The following is a 16819-nucleotide window of genomic DNA, read 5'->3' on the forward strand; positions in this document are numbered from 1 at the left end:
CATGTGTCTCTGTGGGTATGTTTTTAATTTAAAGTTGGGCTCATGGGACCAAACAGAGGCAGGGAAGGCATCTATGAATCTTAACAAGCGGGGTCATCCCTCTGCTGACACACACAAAAACGCCTTGTATCTCAAGGACCACTTTGTTGTCGCCATAGGAACCAGAGACTGGCTTGCTTCTCAGTCATTGAAAGAGCTCATTATTTGTGCATGTGAGACCAGGCTTGGGGAGACCCAGGTTCAAATCCTTGATTGGTAGCCTTGAATGTGTCCCCGGTCTAACCTACCCCTCATGTGATGCTTAAGGAAACCCATATATATTTGCAGGGCTGGGGGCAGGGAATGGGTGCATGGAGGGCAGCCTTGAGCTCCTTGCAGGAAAAGTGGGGTGTGCCGTATTTTTCGCTCTATAAGACGCATCAGACCACAAGAGGCACCTAGTTTTTGGAGGAGGAAAACAAGAAAAAAAAAATTCTGAATCTCAGAAGCCAGAACAGCAAGAGGGATTGTTGTGCAGCGAAAGCAGCAATCCCTCTTGCTGTTCTGGCTTCTGGGATAGCTGCGCAGCCTGCATTCGCTCCATAAGACGCACACACATTTCCCCTTACTTTTTAGGAGGGAAAAAGTGAGTCTTATAGAGCAAAGAATACGGTAAATGCTGTTTCTGCTTGCTGAGTCATAATAACCGGGTCAAAATACTTCCCTCCGTGCTCTGAACCGACCTGTGAAGAGAGCGACGTTGGCGTGCTTGGGGTCATAGGGGCATCGGGCCATCCCACTGATGTTGTCTCCCGTGGGCTCCAACGTGTCCATCTGGTGGGAGGAAAAGATAGTTAGGCAAACTGCGGATCTCTCGAGGGGCTGGGCAAAAGGAAACGGGCCGTATCCAGTGACCCAGACCCATTGGCGTTAATGGGCCCAAGTTAAAGGTAAAGGTAAGATGTTGAGAATTCTGTTCCACATTAAGGAACAGACATGGGATTGTTACTTGTTGGGAACTTCCGTTGTGTGTATAGCTTTTGTTTTTCCCGTTCTCTCTGTGACGACACGAGAGAGAGATGACATGTTTCTTTGTCCTGATATATGATTAATAAATCTGTAGATGCAGTATGCAAGTCTCACACCTATTCTGTGTGTGCAGTTATCTCTGTTGACAGTGTGCCCTGGCTTTTGAAGCCCGGGTCGCTGATTTACTCCAACAGTTAAGTCCAGTCGCGGACGACTCTGGGGTTGTGGCGCTCATCTCGCTTTACTGGCCGAGGGAGCCAACATTTTTCCGCAGACAGTTTTTCCGGGTCATGTGGCCAGCATGACTAAGACGCTTCTGGCGAAACCAGAGCAGTGCATGGAAACGCCGTTTACCTTCCCGCCGGAGCGGTACCTATTTATCTACTTGCACTTTGATGTGCTTTCAAACTGCTAGGTTGGCCGGAGCTGGGACAGAGCAACGGGAGCTCACCCTGTCACAGGGATTCGAACCGCCAACCTTCCAATCGGCAAGCCCTAGGCTCAGTGGTTTAGACCACAGCACCACCCGAGTTAGTCATGTTTAATTTCAGTGGGTGTGCTCCAAGTAGGACTGGGTACGACCCAATGTGTCCCCAAACACAACAGACTGCTTCTTTTTTGTGGTGAGATGGGCAGATGGGCAGATGGAAATTTGTGCATGTTTCAAAATAAAATGAAAACATACAGAGCCACGCAGAAATGTTTATTTCCCCTCTTTGAAATTTGAAATGTATCGGCGATTGAGAAACCAGAGCAGACCCACTGAAATTAACAAACCTAACTTAGTCGTGGCTATTGCTTCCAACTGTTTGGCTCTCAGTAGGACCACCGTAGGGTACAGGGCCAAATTTCCAGAGTAATTTGGAAGAGGAAAGCTTAAGTTCTCTTACATGTCAGATTTGGTTTTAATTGTGAACGGCCATTTATCAGAGCCACAAATCGGGATTTGGAAGTTAGTTTATAATATAAAGGTAAAGGACCCCTGACAGTTAAGTCTAGTCGCAAATGGCTCTGGAGTTGCGGCGCTCATCTCGCTTTACTGGCCAAGGCAGCCGATGTTTGTCCGCAGACAGTTTTTCCAGGTCATGTGGCCAGCATGACTAAGCTGCTTCTGGCGAACCAGAACAGCGCATGGAAACGCCATTTACCTTCCCACCAGAGTGGTACCTATTTATCTACTTGCACTTTGATGTGCTTTTGAACTGCTAGGTTGGCAGGAGCAGGGACTGAGCAACGGGAGCTCACCCCGTCGCGGGGATTCGAACCGCTGACCTTCTGACCGGCAAGCCCTAGGCTCAGTGGTTTAGACCACAGCACCACCCACACCCCTGGTTTATAATATAGATAAGTGGATATACTGAATGCCCATTTCATCAGTCCTTCGGTATATTGCAGTTGTTTCGGTCCTGCTCATCCAGCTGTGATTGGGGTGGTTCTGCAACAGAAAGCTGGAATTTCGGTGCACAACCTGTACACTCGTAGCAGAGCCATTTGCCAAGTGTCGAACCTTATTTGTAGCCAAAGCACGCAAGAGGGTGTTATCGGCAGACATGGGGGAACCCTGAAATTCACAGCAGCTGCAAGACATCTTTAGGTGTTGGTGGGCAGCCCCCAAAGCAGCTCAAGTGAGTACAGAACCACAGAAGGGTGGCTGTCAAAGGAGGGGAGCAGCAAACTGCCCACCTGATCTTTTTACTCACAATCACACCAGGGGATTGTCACTGACTGTCCCCCTCTTCCAACTCCGCCTTTGACCCTTGTAGACGTCGGAAGAGAGGAGGTGAAACAAGAATTAGCTGGCTCTGCCTTCCACTGTCTTTGGCGCCCCCTATTGTTGGGCTCAGGGACGCGGGTGGCAGTATGGGTTAAACCACAGAGTCTAGGGCTTGCCGATCAGAAGGTCGGCGGTTCGAATCCCCGCGACGGCGTGAGCTCCCATTGTTCAGTCCCTGCTCCTGCCAACCTAGCAGTTCGAAAGCACACTGGTACAAGTAGATAAATAGGTACAGCTCCAGCGGGAAGGTAAACGGCGTTTCCGTTCGCTGCTCTGGTTTGCCAGAAGCGGCTTAGTCATGCTGGCCACATGACCCGGAAGCTGTACGCCGGCTCCCTCGGCCAATAAAGCCGAGATGAGCGCCGCAACCCCAGAGTCGGCCACGACTGGACCTAATGGTCAGGGTCCCTTTACCTTTACTGTTGGGCTCCTGGCCTTCTACCCAAGGGGCACCAGTTATCCCTGGTCAGAACACTATTTGAACCATTGGGCATGAAATAATAGCCCATAATGTTGGTCGTGTATACTGGGAGGGGAAGCAGGAGTCTGGACGCTCGCTTCACACGATTCAGTCAGACTAGTTGGGGCCCAAGGGATATTGGCTCCCGGTGGAGTACAGGATCAGGTTTAAGGTGCTGGTTTTAACCTTCAAAGCCCTATACGGCCTAGGACCCTCGTACCTACGGGACCGCCTCTCGTGGCATGCCCCACAGAGGAACTTACGGTCTTCTAATAAAAACATCTTGAAGGTCCCAGGCCACAGAGAGTTTAGGCTGGCCTCAACTAGAGCCAGGGCTTTTTTGGCTGTGGCCCCAATCTGGTGGAACGCTCTGTCACAAGAGACTAGGGCCCTGCGGGACTTGACATCTTTCCGCAGGGCCTGCAAGACAGAGCTGTTCCGCCAGGCCTTTGGTCAGGGCGCAGCCTGACTCCCTCCTTTGGCAATCTTTACAAAACTTTAGTTTATGGTTGCTATCAATTTTGATTTTAATTAATATTTATAATGTTTTTTATAATGTTGCACTGTTTTAGTGTTGTTAGCTGCCCTGAGCTCGGCTTCGGCTGGGGAGGGCGGGATATAAATAAAATTTATTATTATTATTATTTGCACCGTGCGCAAACTGGGGTGAGCAATGAGTTACGGGCACCGCCTGGCTGGCCCCAAGTTCCTGGTACTCACGGTGTAGTTGGCGCAGATGGGATTGAAAGCATTGGTGCCGCAGACGAACAGCAGGTTGTCGTTGCGGAGGAGAAGCACTTTGATAAAATTCCGGCACTCTGCCTGGGGAGGAGAAGCGAAGCGATGAAGGCTGCAAAGCGAAAAGCACTCCTGACATGCTCAGAGTCTGCAAGGCCACTTCCGCCTTCAGGAGGAGGTGGGGTCGCGGGCTTCACGGCCCCTCCACATTCGCGGCAGGTGGAAGCCAGCCCCACACGATTAGGGAGATTCCCGGCCGCGTCACCCCCTAGCCGGCCAATCGGCAGGTTCGGGGTGTGTGGCCTGCCCTCACGGCTGGAGATCTCCCTCTTTGCTGCCCGCCTGCTGTTCCTGTTTTCCCACCCTATAAGGTTTTCGTTCTTTGACCTTGCCATGGACCTCAGTTGGTCGCCGTCGAGGGGCCTGGTAGGAATTTTCCCACTTGGCAAATTGGCACCAGCCGTTTGGTTTTCGCCAACCTCGTAGCAAATCGCCACAACTTTCTGGGTATTGGGAGGAGCAAGTTTCTTGCTCAATATCTTAAGGGAATTGCCGATGATACGACTGAAGCCAAACTGAGATATCTATTAAATGATGATGACCCCCTAAGATCACTCATGGTTGCCAGATTCTTGATCAGCGTCCTATCCCTAAAGAAGAGAAACGGACTCCTGTGTGGCTCGGATAATCCCTTTAAACCACGATCTATGTTTTAGGATGTAATTAGGTGATATCACCATTGATGTCTTCTATTAATTTATGAGCAGAGGGCGATGTTTATGTTACAAATTTATTGTAATGTATGATGTTGGTCTTTTGTTTTTGTTTTGCTTTGGTTCTTGTCTGTTGTAAGTTTTGGCGGTTTTAAATTTGGAGGTTCAAGTACATTATGGTGGTATGGGAAACTGTCGTGTGACGGGCCAAAGGCCGTAATAAAGATCAATCCAATCCAATCTGGGTATTGGAGGTTAGGCATTGGTATATTTCTGTAGATGGAAGAGGGGAGGTCGTGCTATCACCTGCCCCACATATTGAAGGGTAGTCCAATAAAGGATTCTGGGGGGTGTGGCCCTATCCGAAGCCTAGGGAGGTGAGGGCCTAAGGCACGCCCCCTATTGGTGACCCCGGGGGAGTTCCTAGTTGATGTGCATCAGCGGGACTCCCCCTACTGGTGGTTAACCCTTCCTGGACTTCCAGCAGACGGGCTGGAGTCGGATATAGTCGGTTAGGACCAATGCCTGAGCCAATACCGCTCATCACCTGTAACCAATAAAGTTGTGGCCTTTTTTAAAGCACATTAACCTTAATAATTGTGTCATGTGTTATTATTTCCACCTGGGGGGGTCGGGAACTCGACACACAACGTTACTCTGCTGGCCTAGACGGGAAGAGAGCCCTATAGGGGGCTGAAGGCGGTCGGGGCCCAGGACTCCTTCTGAACAAGCAAAACACTTCTATTATCACCATCATTGTCACTCCCCCTAATAGCAAGTTCAGTTCCCCGTGCCGACAGGTCCGGGGCCAAATTCAGTCCATTTCACATCTGTAAGCCACCCTACTAAATCTGTGCTTTGCAAACCGAATCAGAGCCATTTGCACTTTTCTGAATTTTTGTGATGTAGTTCCCTGGGCAAGAGATGTGCATTTATATACTAAGATAGGAAAATGTGTATACAGTGGTACCTCAGGTTAAGTACTTAATTTGTTCCGGAGGTCCGTACTTAACCTGAAACTGTTCTTAACCTGAAGCAACACTTTAGCTAATGGGGCCTCCTGCTGTCGCCGCGCCACTGGAGCACGATTTCTGTTCTCATCCTGAAGCAAAGTTCTTAAACCTGAAGCACTATTTCTGGTTTAGCGGAGTCTGTAACCTGAAACGTATGTAACCTGAAGCGTATGTAACCTGAGGTACCACTGTATTAGGGAAAACAGAATACAAAGATGCATTATACGGGGGGAATTGCTTTGCAAAAGTGTGTGCATTAGACAGGGTTTCCATACATCCAGAATTTCCCAGACGTAACCAGAATTCGGCCTTTGTAAACAGCATCCGGGCAGAAATTGTTGAAATGTCCAGGAAAATCCAGAAGTGTAGATTTTGTCACAAGCTCAAAAACTCTTCTTTCTTTTTTTTAGATATTACAAAAAAAAAAAGCTCAATAATTTTTGTGTTTGGATTTTCACTTTTTGAAATATGGCAACCCTAGTACAGTATTAGAAGGAGAAAAAATACATACAGAACATGCAGATATTGGGCGAAATTTGCCCTAAGATGCTACAATGAAGCCTCGGTCCAGTGTACCTGAAGGAGCGTCTCCACCCCCATCGTTCTGCCCGGACACTGAGATTCAGCGCCGAGGGCCTTCGGGTGGTTCCCTCACTGCGAGAAGCAAAGCTACAGGGAACCAGGCAGAGGGCCTTCTCGGTGGTGGCGCCCGCCCTGTGGAACACTCTCCCACCAGATGTCAAAGAGAAGAACAACTGCCAGACTTTTTGAAGACATCTGAAGGCAGCCCTGTTTAGGGAAGCTTTTAATGTTTGATGCATTACTGTATTTTAACGTTTTGTTGGAAGTGGCCCAGAGTGGCTGGGGAAGCCCAGCGGAATGGACGGGGTATAAATAATAAATCATTATTTTTATTATTATTATTATCACGAGGACTTGTTTTTCAAAAATTTGCAAACCGGTGTGGAAATGTGGAGAGCTGAGTTTCAGATTAGAAAAATGAGAAGCAACATGGGTTTTCTGTTTTTGGGGGGTGACGTCTCTGAAGTTTGGAGATGTACAATAGAATCCAACGAAACTCTCAAACCATAGAAGTTCCCTTCACCCCCCAAAAGCAGTGTTTTTTGACCAGGAATCATGGACATGTTTGCATGCTATTGTTTTGTTTGTTATTACACTGTGCATTTTTGTGTGTGTGCGCTTTTATATTGCAAACTGCCCTGTGATGCTTGGATGAAGTGCGGCGTAGAGTTTTTATTTTTAAATCGATCTAATCCATGCCGTTTCAAAGCACACTTTTCCTGGACAGACGCCTCTTTGCACGCATGGTTCTGTCAGGGAACTGGGTCTCCAAATTTCTAAGGGCGCAGATAGCGAAGCGGAATCGTTTGCGTATCGTTTCACAAACTACGGGTTTGGTCAGTTTAGTCGTGTCCGACTCTTCGTGACCCCCTGGACCAGAGCATGCCAGACACTCCTGTCTTCCACTGCCTCCCGCAGTTTGGTCAAACTCATGTTGGCACCTTTGAGAACACTATCCAACCATCTCGTCCTCTGTCGTCCCCTTCTCCTTGTGCCCTCCATCTTTCCCAACATCAGGGTCTTTCCCAGGGAGTCTTCTCTTCTCATGAGGTAGCCAAAGTCTTGGAGCCTCAGCTTCAGGATCTGTCCTTCCAGTGAGCACTCAGGGCTGATTTCCTTCCGAATGGAGAGGTTTGATCTTCTTGCAGTCCATGGGACTCTCAAGAGTCTCCTCCGGCACCAGAATTCAAAAGCACCCATTCTTCGGCGATCAGCCTATTTATGGTCCAGCTCTCACTCCCCCCCCCCCCACCTTTAAACGTGAGCAAAATGGAGTCTCTCATCTTCTCCCTGGTTTCAGGTTGTGCTTGTTTTTTTTAAAAAAAACTTGCTGTTGGCGATATCTTGACATTTACACCTCACTCTTTATATCTCGTGCGGGTATCAGTAGTAATAATACTACTGGTAACAAATGGGAAAGGGCACCTTTTTCGCTCCCGCCACCCCATCTCTGTGGCCAGCTATTTGACTCCAAGCTTGCTACCTCTTCTCCTTCACCCTCGCCTGCTCTAGCACAGACCTTTCTGTTTCTATTGTGAGTTCTCATCCTCTCTCTTTGCTCTCCCATCTAAGCACCTTTCTTCCCTCTCTGTTTCCATGGTTTCCGAACAGGCCAGAGAGAGAAAGAGAGAGAGAGAGAGGAACGGGGTTGGGTGAGCCATTCCCCCCCTCCTCGCAAAATCCCCTCACTTCCCCACTTCCTGCTAGCATCTCTACTTCATCTTTCAAAGCCATCATCCCTGCCAGGGTGGGAGGCAGGGGGGAAAAATGGTGTGTGTGTGTGTTTTAATCCCCAGAAATGGAGACCCTCCATGTGCCCCTATTTTCCAGGGACAGTCCTGGATTTACAGAAGCTGTCCCGGTTTCTGATTTGATCCCAGAATGTCCCGCTTTTCCTTAGAACGTCCCTGTTTTCATCAGGGAAATGTTGGAGGGGAAGGAATAAGATGTCACTATTTTCATTGGGGAAATGTTGGAGGGGTGGAATAAGAAGTCCCTATTTTCCTCAGAGAAATGTTGGAGGGGGTGGAATAAGATGTCCCTATTTTCCTCAGAAAAATGTTGGAGGGGATGAAATAGGATGTCCCTATTTTCCTCAGAGAAATGTTGGAGGGGATGGAATAGGATGTCCCTATTTTCCTCAGAGAAAAGTTGGAGGGGATGAAATAGGATGTTCCTATCTTCACTGGGAAAATGTTGGAGGGGATGGAATAGGACGTCCCTATTTACATGAGAGAAACGTTGGAGAGGATGGAATAGGACGTCCCTATTTTCATCAGAGAAACGTTGGAGAGGATGGAATAGGACGTCCCTATTTTCCTCTGAGAAATGTTGAAGGGAATGGAATAAAATGCCTCTATTTTCATTGGGGAAATGTTGGAGGGGATGGAATAAGATGTCCCTATTTTCACTGGAGAAATGTTGGAGGGGATGGAATAAGATGCCCCTGTTTTCATCAGAGAAATGTTGGAGGATCTGGAGTTATGAAGCTATCAGTATCTGTTCCTCATTTTTACCCCGATTGAAAATGTGCCTTTTTATAAGCCTGTGCATTTCTCTGCTTGGCTGGAGAACTGCGATGCGAAATTTGGAGAACTAGGAATTTCGAGAGCTGGTTTGCACCTTGTTTAGGAAAAGCGTGCATTGGTCATTTCACCTTGAAATGCAAACCGAACGGTGATTTCTCTCCCTTCCGCCCCCGGCCAAATATACCTAGGATTTGGAGAAGGACCACAGGGCAGCCTCTGGCATTTCTCGTTTGGCAAATTACTGTATTTTTCGCTCCATAGGACGCACCTTGTTTTAGAGGGGGAGAACAAGAAAAAAAAATTCTCTCCCCCCCTCTGCCCAGCGCCCCTTCAGCGAAGTGGCAGGAGTCGCTGCGCAGAGAGGGGGAGAATTTTCCCCCTCTTGTTCCCCCCTCTAAAACAAGGTGCCGTTCAAGGTGCATTCAGTGGTCTTCAGAAGGCTACCTTGGAAGCCTGGAGAGCGAGAGGGGTCAGTGCGGACCAACAGTGACGTAGCGTGTGGGGTGCCGGGGGGTGCCGGCCGCACCGGGCGCAACATCTGGGGGTTAGGGTTAGGGGGCGCAAATCCACGGGTTAGGGGGCGCAATCCACGGGTTAGGGGGCACAAATTACTTGCCTTGCCCCGGGTGCTGACAACCCATGCTATGCCACTGTGGACCGACCCCTCTCGCTCTCCAGGCTTCAGGTTCCTTTCGACCTGCTCTTTGGGGCTGGTCGGGGAGCAGTGGAAAGGCACGTAGCTCCCCGAGCTTGTGGGGCTGGCGGTGGGGGGCAGCTCTGCCCCCCCAGCCCCAAAGAGCAAAGAAGCCAAGACAGCTTCTGCCATAGCCGCGCGCAACCTCTCCAGCCGGGAGAGGCTGAATGGGGCTATGGTTTCTTTAGCCCCGCGCAACCTCTCCGGCAGGAAGAGGCTGCGTGTGGTTATCGCAATACTCCCACCTCCCACAAATGCCCACAGGAGCCGAGCACCGTTTAAGGAGTGTGCGGCGGCTCCTGTGGGGTTTTCTACAAGGAGGGAGAAGGGACTGACTGGCCACAAGAACTTGTGTGCGGCTTTTGGGAGCTTTTCCTGCCTGCCTCCCCCCTGCATTCGCTCCACAGGACGCACACACAGTTCCCCTTCATTTTTGGAGGGGAAAAAGTGTGCCCTATAGAGTGAAAAATACGGTAAACCCTGTTTAATTTTTCACCCTCTATTTTTTTTTTAAAAATAATATTTTTATTAGATTTTAGGAATAAAAGATTTAGAAAAAATACAAAAAGGAGAACAAAAATACAAAGTCACAAAATACAAAAATACAAACATTAAAGCATGAAAAAGAAAGAGATAAAGATAAAAAGGCACGTATAAGAAAAAAAAGAAAAGAAAAAACAAAAATCCCTCTTTTTTAGTTTCTCCTCTTTGATTAACTTATTTTCCTGACTTCCTCACATCTCCCTTTTTTGTATCCCTTTTAAAATTTAATTCAGCAAATTAATTAAATTTAATTATTTAGTTTATCTATTTATCTGTTATAAGTCCAATCTTAACCTTATTACTAGAACCCCTTCAATTCAAATCAATACCATCAACATTCAAAAATTTTACAGTGCTTCTGTAAATAAATTTCAAATTTCCTCCAATCTTCTTCCACCAACTCTTCTCCCTGGTCTCGGATTCTGCCAGTCATCTCCGCCAGTTCCATATAGTCCATCAATTGCGTCTGCCATTCTTCCAGTGTGGGTAGGTCTTGTGTCTTCCAATGCTTCGCGATGAGAATTCTTGCTGCTGCTGTGGCATACATATAATTTTTCACCCTCTAACCCCCACCGCTCTCTGTTCTCCCAGGGAAAGTCTCTGGATGGCCCAAACTGGAGCCTCTCTGGGACCTGCGCACCGTGTTTCACACTCTCCTTCAGCTCCCGGCAAACATTTTATATCCAACGTGATTTATTAAGAGGCTGGTATAATTGGTTTTGTAATTAATTATTTCTGGTCTGTTGATCGGAACAGACACATCTCATAATCGGTGCGAAATCCAATTTCCAGATTCTATTAATGCCTCCCTGGGCCGAGTGCGAGGGAGAAGAGCCAGAGTTTCCCAGGAGACATCCCAAAAGGATTCAAGACCAGCAGAGAGAAACTCTGGGGAGTCTCCTTGCCTGCAGCTGGGGAGCAGGGATTGCAAGCACCTCGCAACTGAGGTAAGTGTGTGTCAGGGCAAGCAGGCTGGGTTGCAAACTCTTTTAGTGGCCTATTTAAAGGACGTGAGCGAACACTTCACAGGAACACAAAGTTAATCCCTGTGATAATTTGGTCTTTGAAATAGAGCAAAATGCTCTACCTCGGTTTTCAAACGTCTCCGTTGCCGAACCTTTCGGAACACGAACGCCGAAAACCCGGAAGTAAATGCTTCCGTGTTTGAACGCGCCTCAGAAGTCAAAACAGCTCCCGCTGTGTGTTTTTCAATTTTCTCAACTGAATTTGCTGACAGCCCTTTGTGCCTCGGTTTTCTAACGTTTCGGAACTCGAACAGTCTTCCGGAACGGATTACGTTCGAGAAACCGAGGTACCACTGTATTCTGTACTCTTTTATTTTGTTCTGAGCTTTTAGGTTTTCTCGTCGGTGTTTTTCATCTTGATCCTGGCCGCTGACTGTAATCAAACGGCTACAGAGCATAATGTACATTCCCATTTTGAGTATTGGATCTGTGGGGCTGTCAGAGAGCCACTGCCATTGACTACTTGAAAACATGGCCTTGTCACAGTGGTCACATCATCCCCGATCAGCTGAGCGAGGTACAAAAGGAGAGACAGAGATGCTGGAATGAGAGAATCTTAGAGATGAACCGAAGAAGGGGTGTATCCAGCCAGTTCTTTTGTTTTCCCTTCCCTCGCAGACCAGATTTGACAGGAGCGGGGCTGCCCACCCGTCAATCACCTAAAGTCACAATGACACCAGACGATTGCCAGAATAGATTACAGCGGTACCTTGGGTTAAGAACCTAATTCGTTCTGGAGGTCTGTTCTTAACCTGAAACTGTTCTTAACCTGAGGTACCACTTTAGCTAATGGGGTCTCCTGCTGCCGCTGCTGTGCAATTTCTGTTCTCATCCTGAAGCAAAGTTCTTAACCTGAGGTACTATTTCTGGGTTAGAGGAGTCTGTAACCTGAAGCGTCTGTAACCTGTGGTACCACAATATGTTCAAAAACCGTGGTATCACTGTGGTTGGTCAAGGGAGCTGTGGACTCAGAAAGGTTGAAGACCTCTGCTTTACGCAGTCTCCTAGTCCCTATTATTGCAAAGCTCAGTTTGAAAATATCCTGGCGATTAGGAAGGCCTTAGTCGCCCCTGCCACATTTCTGTGAAATGCTGACCCATTTATAGTGATGAGTCACTCTAGAGCTAGACATCCAAACACCTGCAGAAATTGGCCAGGAGTCCTTAAAAATCAACACATCCTATTCAAAAGCAAAGGACCACACTGAGGATCTCTCCAAGTGTCCCTATTTTCCAGTGGTAGTCCTGGATTCAGTAGTGATGTATGGAAGTGAGAGCTGGACCATAAAGAAGGCTGATCGCCAAAGAATGGATGCTTTTGAATTCTGGTGCTGGAAGAGACTCTTGAGAGTTCCATGGACTGCAAGAAGATCAAACCTCTCCATTCTGAAGGAAATCAGCCCTGAGTGCTCACTGGAAGGACAGATCCTGAAGCTGAGGCTCCAAGACTTTGGCCACCTCATGAGAAGAGAAGACTCCCTGGAAAAGACCCTGATGTTGGGAAAGATGGAGGGCGCAAGGAGAAGGGGACGACAGAGGACGAGATGGTGGGACAGTGTTCTTGACGCTACCAGCATGAGTTTGACCAAACTGCGGGAGGCAGTGGAAGCCAGGAGGGCCTGGCGTGCTCTGGTCCAGGGGGTCACGAAGAGGCGGACACGACTAAGCGACTAAACAACAAAAAGTCCTGCATTTACAGAAGCCATCCCAAGTTTTTGACTTGATCCCGGAATGTCTTGCTTTTCCTTAGGACGTTGATGTTTTTCAGCTATTTTTAAGGAAATTCACCCAAAAAATCAACACTCCCGACACCGGTTGCCATACGCCTGGGTTTCCCTGGACATTTTTTTACCGATTTTTGGAAATTCCGCCTGGACGCAATTTCTGACAGAAATGGCATCCCAAGTTAAGCTGCAGTTCCTTAAAGTTAGTGTATCGGAGGCTCTGCATAGTTTTGCAGACGTATGAGAATGTTGAGGGGGAAAACTCTGTGCCACTTTAGATGCGAGATTGAGGGTGGGGGGGCGAAATCTAGGTGCTCTGAACACGCTTGAGTGTGCAACACCGTGAGTGGCAGAACCAATTATGTAAAAGATGTCATTACTGGCAAGCGTAATGATTTCTTCAAGCTGCTGAATCCAGCTTTCTTCGGAGCACGGCGTCAGTTATGTTAGCCCAGGACCTGGATGTTAAAAAGCATCGCAAAGTGGAGATTTCTGGCCAGCTGTTCCCTGGGTCTCCTCTTCCTGATAAGGTTCCAGTTTCTTATTTTTCCAATCTTACCCTCAGCTCTGCACATTTTCACATCTGTTTGCAAACTTTTTTTATTTTTAGAAAAGTCCCCATGCAAATTCATTGGCATCTTAGGCAAATTTCTCCTGATAGACACCATTCGGTGTGCAATTTTGCCTAATACAGTGGCTGCCTCGGATCTCGAACGAATCCGTTCCAGAAGCCCGTTCAGCTTCCAAAACGTTCGATAACCGGGGCGTGGCTTCCCATTGGTTGCAAACCTTCTTGCACTCAGCAGAAAATGCGTTGCACACTTGGGTTCTGAAAAATGTTCGAAAACGGAAGCATTTACTTCCGGATTTTCGGCATTTGAGAACCAAAACGCACGACAACGGAGGCGTTCAAGAACCAAGGTGCCACTGTAAACACATTTCCCCAAAGCAATTTCCCCTAAAACAACACATTTTTTGCATGCTATTTCCCCCACTAATACAGTTATGTGCATTTATATGTGAACTTGGCATTGTAAGGTGCTGCAAAACAGACTTACCTCGTGTTTTCCTTTCATCCGGCAGATGTTGATATCGTGCTGATTCGACCTCCATGTCAGTTTCTAGGCAAAGACCAAACAACAACAACAAAAATGGGTGAAAGAAAAACAGGGAGACAATGATATCTGTGTGGAGGGCGCTGTAGTCTCTTCCCCTCCACCCCCCAAAACACACTTCTAAACAGTACAGTTGTACCTTGGAAATTGAACGGAATCTGTTCCAGAAGTCCGTTCGACTTCCAAAACGTTCAGAAACCAAAGCGCGGCTTCCGATTGGCTGCAGGAAGCGCCTGCAGCCAATCGGAAGCCATGGAAGCCCTGTCAGATGTTCGGGTTCCAAGGAATGTTTGCAAACCAGAACACTTGCTTCCGGTTTTCGATCGTTCGGGAGCCAAAACGTCTGAGTACCAAGGCATTTGGGATCCAAGGTATAAGATTTATCAACCAAAGTGGTATTCAGCTAAGTTTTACTCACCGAGTAGACCCACCGAAATGAATGAATGTGGTGCATTAATTCCAGCAGTTCTGCTCTCAGTATAAAACGTACAGTAGTTGATTGCCACCCAAAGGCTGCAACCATAACCCAGTTTGCCTAGGAGTAAGTCTCATTGCATTCCATAGGACTTACTTCTGAGCAGACATGGTTTCATTTGCACTGAAAAATCTTCTTTCGGAGGGACCTCCCTGGTTCTAGCCTGTAATTTCCTGTTGCCTCTTTTCCCCGGGCTCAGTATCCATTTCAAAAATGCCCTCTTTGCTATGCTGCTGAGCTGTGACACCTGCTCTTATTGGGTGTGTTCTGTACTGTTATATCTCCGTTCTGTTTTACTGAGAAAATCAATAAAAGCCTATTTAAAAATAGCCCAGTCCTGTGAAGATCCATATCCATCTAAGAGGCAGTCAACCTCCAAGGGTGTACTTTTTAGCAGGGTCTTTCGTTTCAAAACATTGGGTTCGATCCAGTGCTTTTTTTAAAAAAGGTGCTGGTACCTACGATGTTACAGAAAGTGTTGAACTTTTAATATACCGTATTTTTCGCTCTATAGGACGCATCCGACCATAGGACGCACCTTGTTTTAGAGGGGGAGAACAAGAAAAAAAATTCTCCCCCTCTCTGCTCAGCGCCCCTTCAGCAAAGTGGCAGGAGAAACGGAGCCCCTTCCATTTCTCCCCCCGCTTCACTGAAGGGGCGCTGCACAACTCTCCTCTCTGCTGAAGCCGGGAGAGTCTTGCTCTCCCGGATTCAGCTAAAGGAACCCGAAGCCTTTGGAGTGCAGCGCAAGGTCCCGCTGTGCTCCAAAGGCTTCAGGCGGCTATCCCTGAAGCCTGGAGAGCGAGAGGGGTCAGTGCGCACCGACTCCTCTCGCTCTCCAGGCTTCAGCGAAAGCAACGCGAAGCCTCCGGAGCGCAGAGAGAGCGCTCCCTCTGCGCTTCGGAGGCTTCACGTTGCTTTCGCTGAAGCCAAGGAGCCTGCATTCGCTCCACAGGACACACAAACATTTTCCCTTAATTTTTGGAGGAGAAAAAGTGCGTCCTATAGAGCGAAAAATACGGTATATATTTAAAGGTGCTGGTACTGCGTAACCTTGAGTACCCCCAGAAAAAAGTACACTATCCAGCCAACTTTGGTCCTGCTCAGAGTAGTCCCATTGCAATGAATGGGCCTAAGTTAATCATGCAAATTAATTTCACTGACAAGGGCTACAAAGACCCTTCACTTTTGAGATTTATCACGTACTTGATGGTAGCGCATTTCACTGGCCGAGGCCTCGGGTTCAAGGCTGATGCGGTACAAGTTGTCCCTGAGAAGAAAAGAAAGGGAGAAAAAAATAAAAAAAATGAAGTCTGAGATATTCTGCTTCCTCTCCCATCTTTTAGAAGACCATAGAATCATAGAGTTGGAAGAGACCACAAGGGCCATCGAGTCCAACCCCCTTCCAAGCAGGAGACACCATCAGAGCACTCCTGACATATGGTTGTCAAGCCTCTGCTTAAAGACCTCCAAAGAAGGAGACTCCACCACACTCCTTGGCAGCAAATTCCACTGTCGAACAGCTCTTACTGTCAGGAAGTTCTTCCTAATGTTGAGGTGGAATCTTCTTTCTTGTAGTTTGGATCCATTGCTCCGTGTCCGCTTCTCTGGAGCAGCAGAAAACAACCTTTCTCCCTCCTCTATGTGACATCCTTTTATATATTTGAACATGGCTATCATATCACCCCTTAACCTCCTCTTCTCCAGGCTAAACATGCCCAGCTCCCTTAGCCGTTCCTCATAAGGCATCGTTTCCAGGCCTTTGACCATTTTGGTTGCCCTCCTCTGGACACGTTCCAGTTTGTCAGTGTCCTTCTTGAACTGTGGTGCCCAGAACTGGACATAGAAAATGCAAATCCGGTGGGTTCTCCTTTAAACGTGAGCCAAATTGAACTTCTACCTAGACCACGACTTCCATCAGTGACGGTGGGTGCGCCCTAGCATTCACCTAAGACGCCCTGTGCCACCGCCCTGAAGGGTAAGCAAGTTTGGATGCCAAAACCAAGTACGTACAGTTTCTTGTGTGCAACCCAAAAGGCACATCACCGCCACTTGTGACTGACGGGTCTCCTGGCCTCAGCGGCTCATCCAGGCGCTCTGTTTACAAACGGCAGAGTCGCGCTTCATTACCCCACCAACCCCATCTGCGCAGCCCAGACTTTAAAAGTCCCATTAAAAACACAAATAGATAAAAATTATATACCCAGAACGGGATTTATGATGTGCAAGATGCTCCTATGCAATGGAGAGCAAGGCTCTACACTAAAGGGACCACTACCCTGTTAACAGACCCTTTCAAGTGTCCCTATTTTCCAGAGGCAGTCCCAGATTTACAGAAGCCATCCTGGTTTCTGATTTCATCACAGAATGTCCCGCTTTTCCTTAGGACGTTCCAACTCTATGATTCTATGATTCTGTTCTATGATTC

General features: G+C 47.8%; 1 protein-coding gene and 1 long non-coding RNA gene across 7 annotated transcripts in view; one reads left to right on the forward strand and one right to left on the reverse strand.

Annotated features, from left to right (window-relative positions):
- LOC309361041 overlaps positions 1-16819 on the forward strand; it is a 559475-nt gene that overhangs the window by 62315 nt on the left and 480341 nt on the right. The window lies entirely within an intron of this gene.
- SEMA6B (semaphorin 6B) overlaps positions 1-16819 on the reverse strand; it is a 388774-nt gene that overhangs the window by 24424 nt on the left and 347531 nt on the right. For 5 of the 6 annotated variants that reach the window (XM_081895459.1, XM_081895455.1, XM_081895456.1 and 2 more), the window contains 4 exons: positions 15598-15661; positions 13860-13922; positions 3963-4064; positions 723-813 (listed from right to left, as the gene is read on the reverse strand). In XM_081895459.1, the coding sequence (XP_081751585.1) occupies positions 723-813; positions 3963-4064; positions 13860-13922; positions 15598-15661 (320 nt within the window). The remainder of the gene's footprint in view (positions 1-722; positions 814-3962; positions 4065-13859; positions 13923-15597; positions 15662-16819) is intronic. The other variant, XM_081895460.1, reaches the window with a different exon arrangement.

This window comes from Podarcis melisellensis (assembly GCF_964234715.1).
Source record: "Podarcis melisellensis genome assembly, chromosome: 18".
In the NCBI taxonomy this organism is placed as follows: domain Eukaryota; kingdom Metazoa; phylum Chordata; class Lepidosauria; order Squamata; family Lacertidae; genus Podarcis; species Podarcis melisellensis.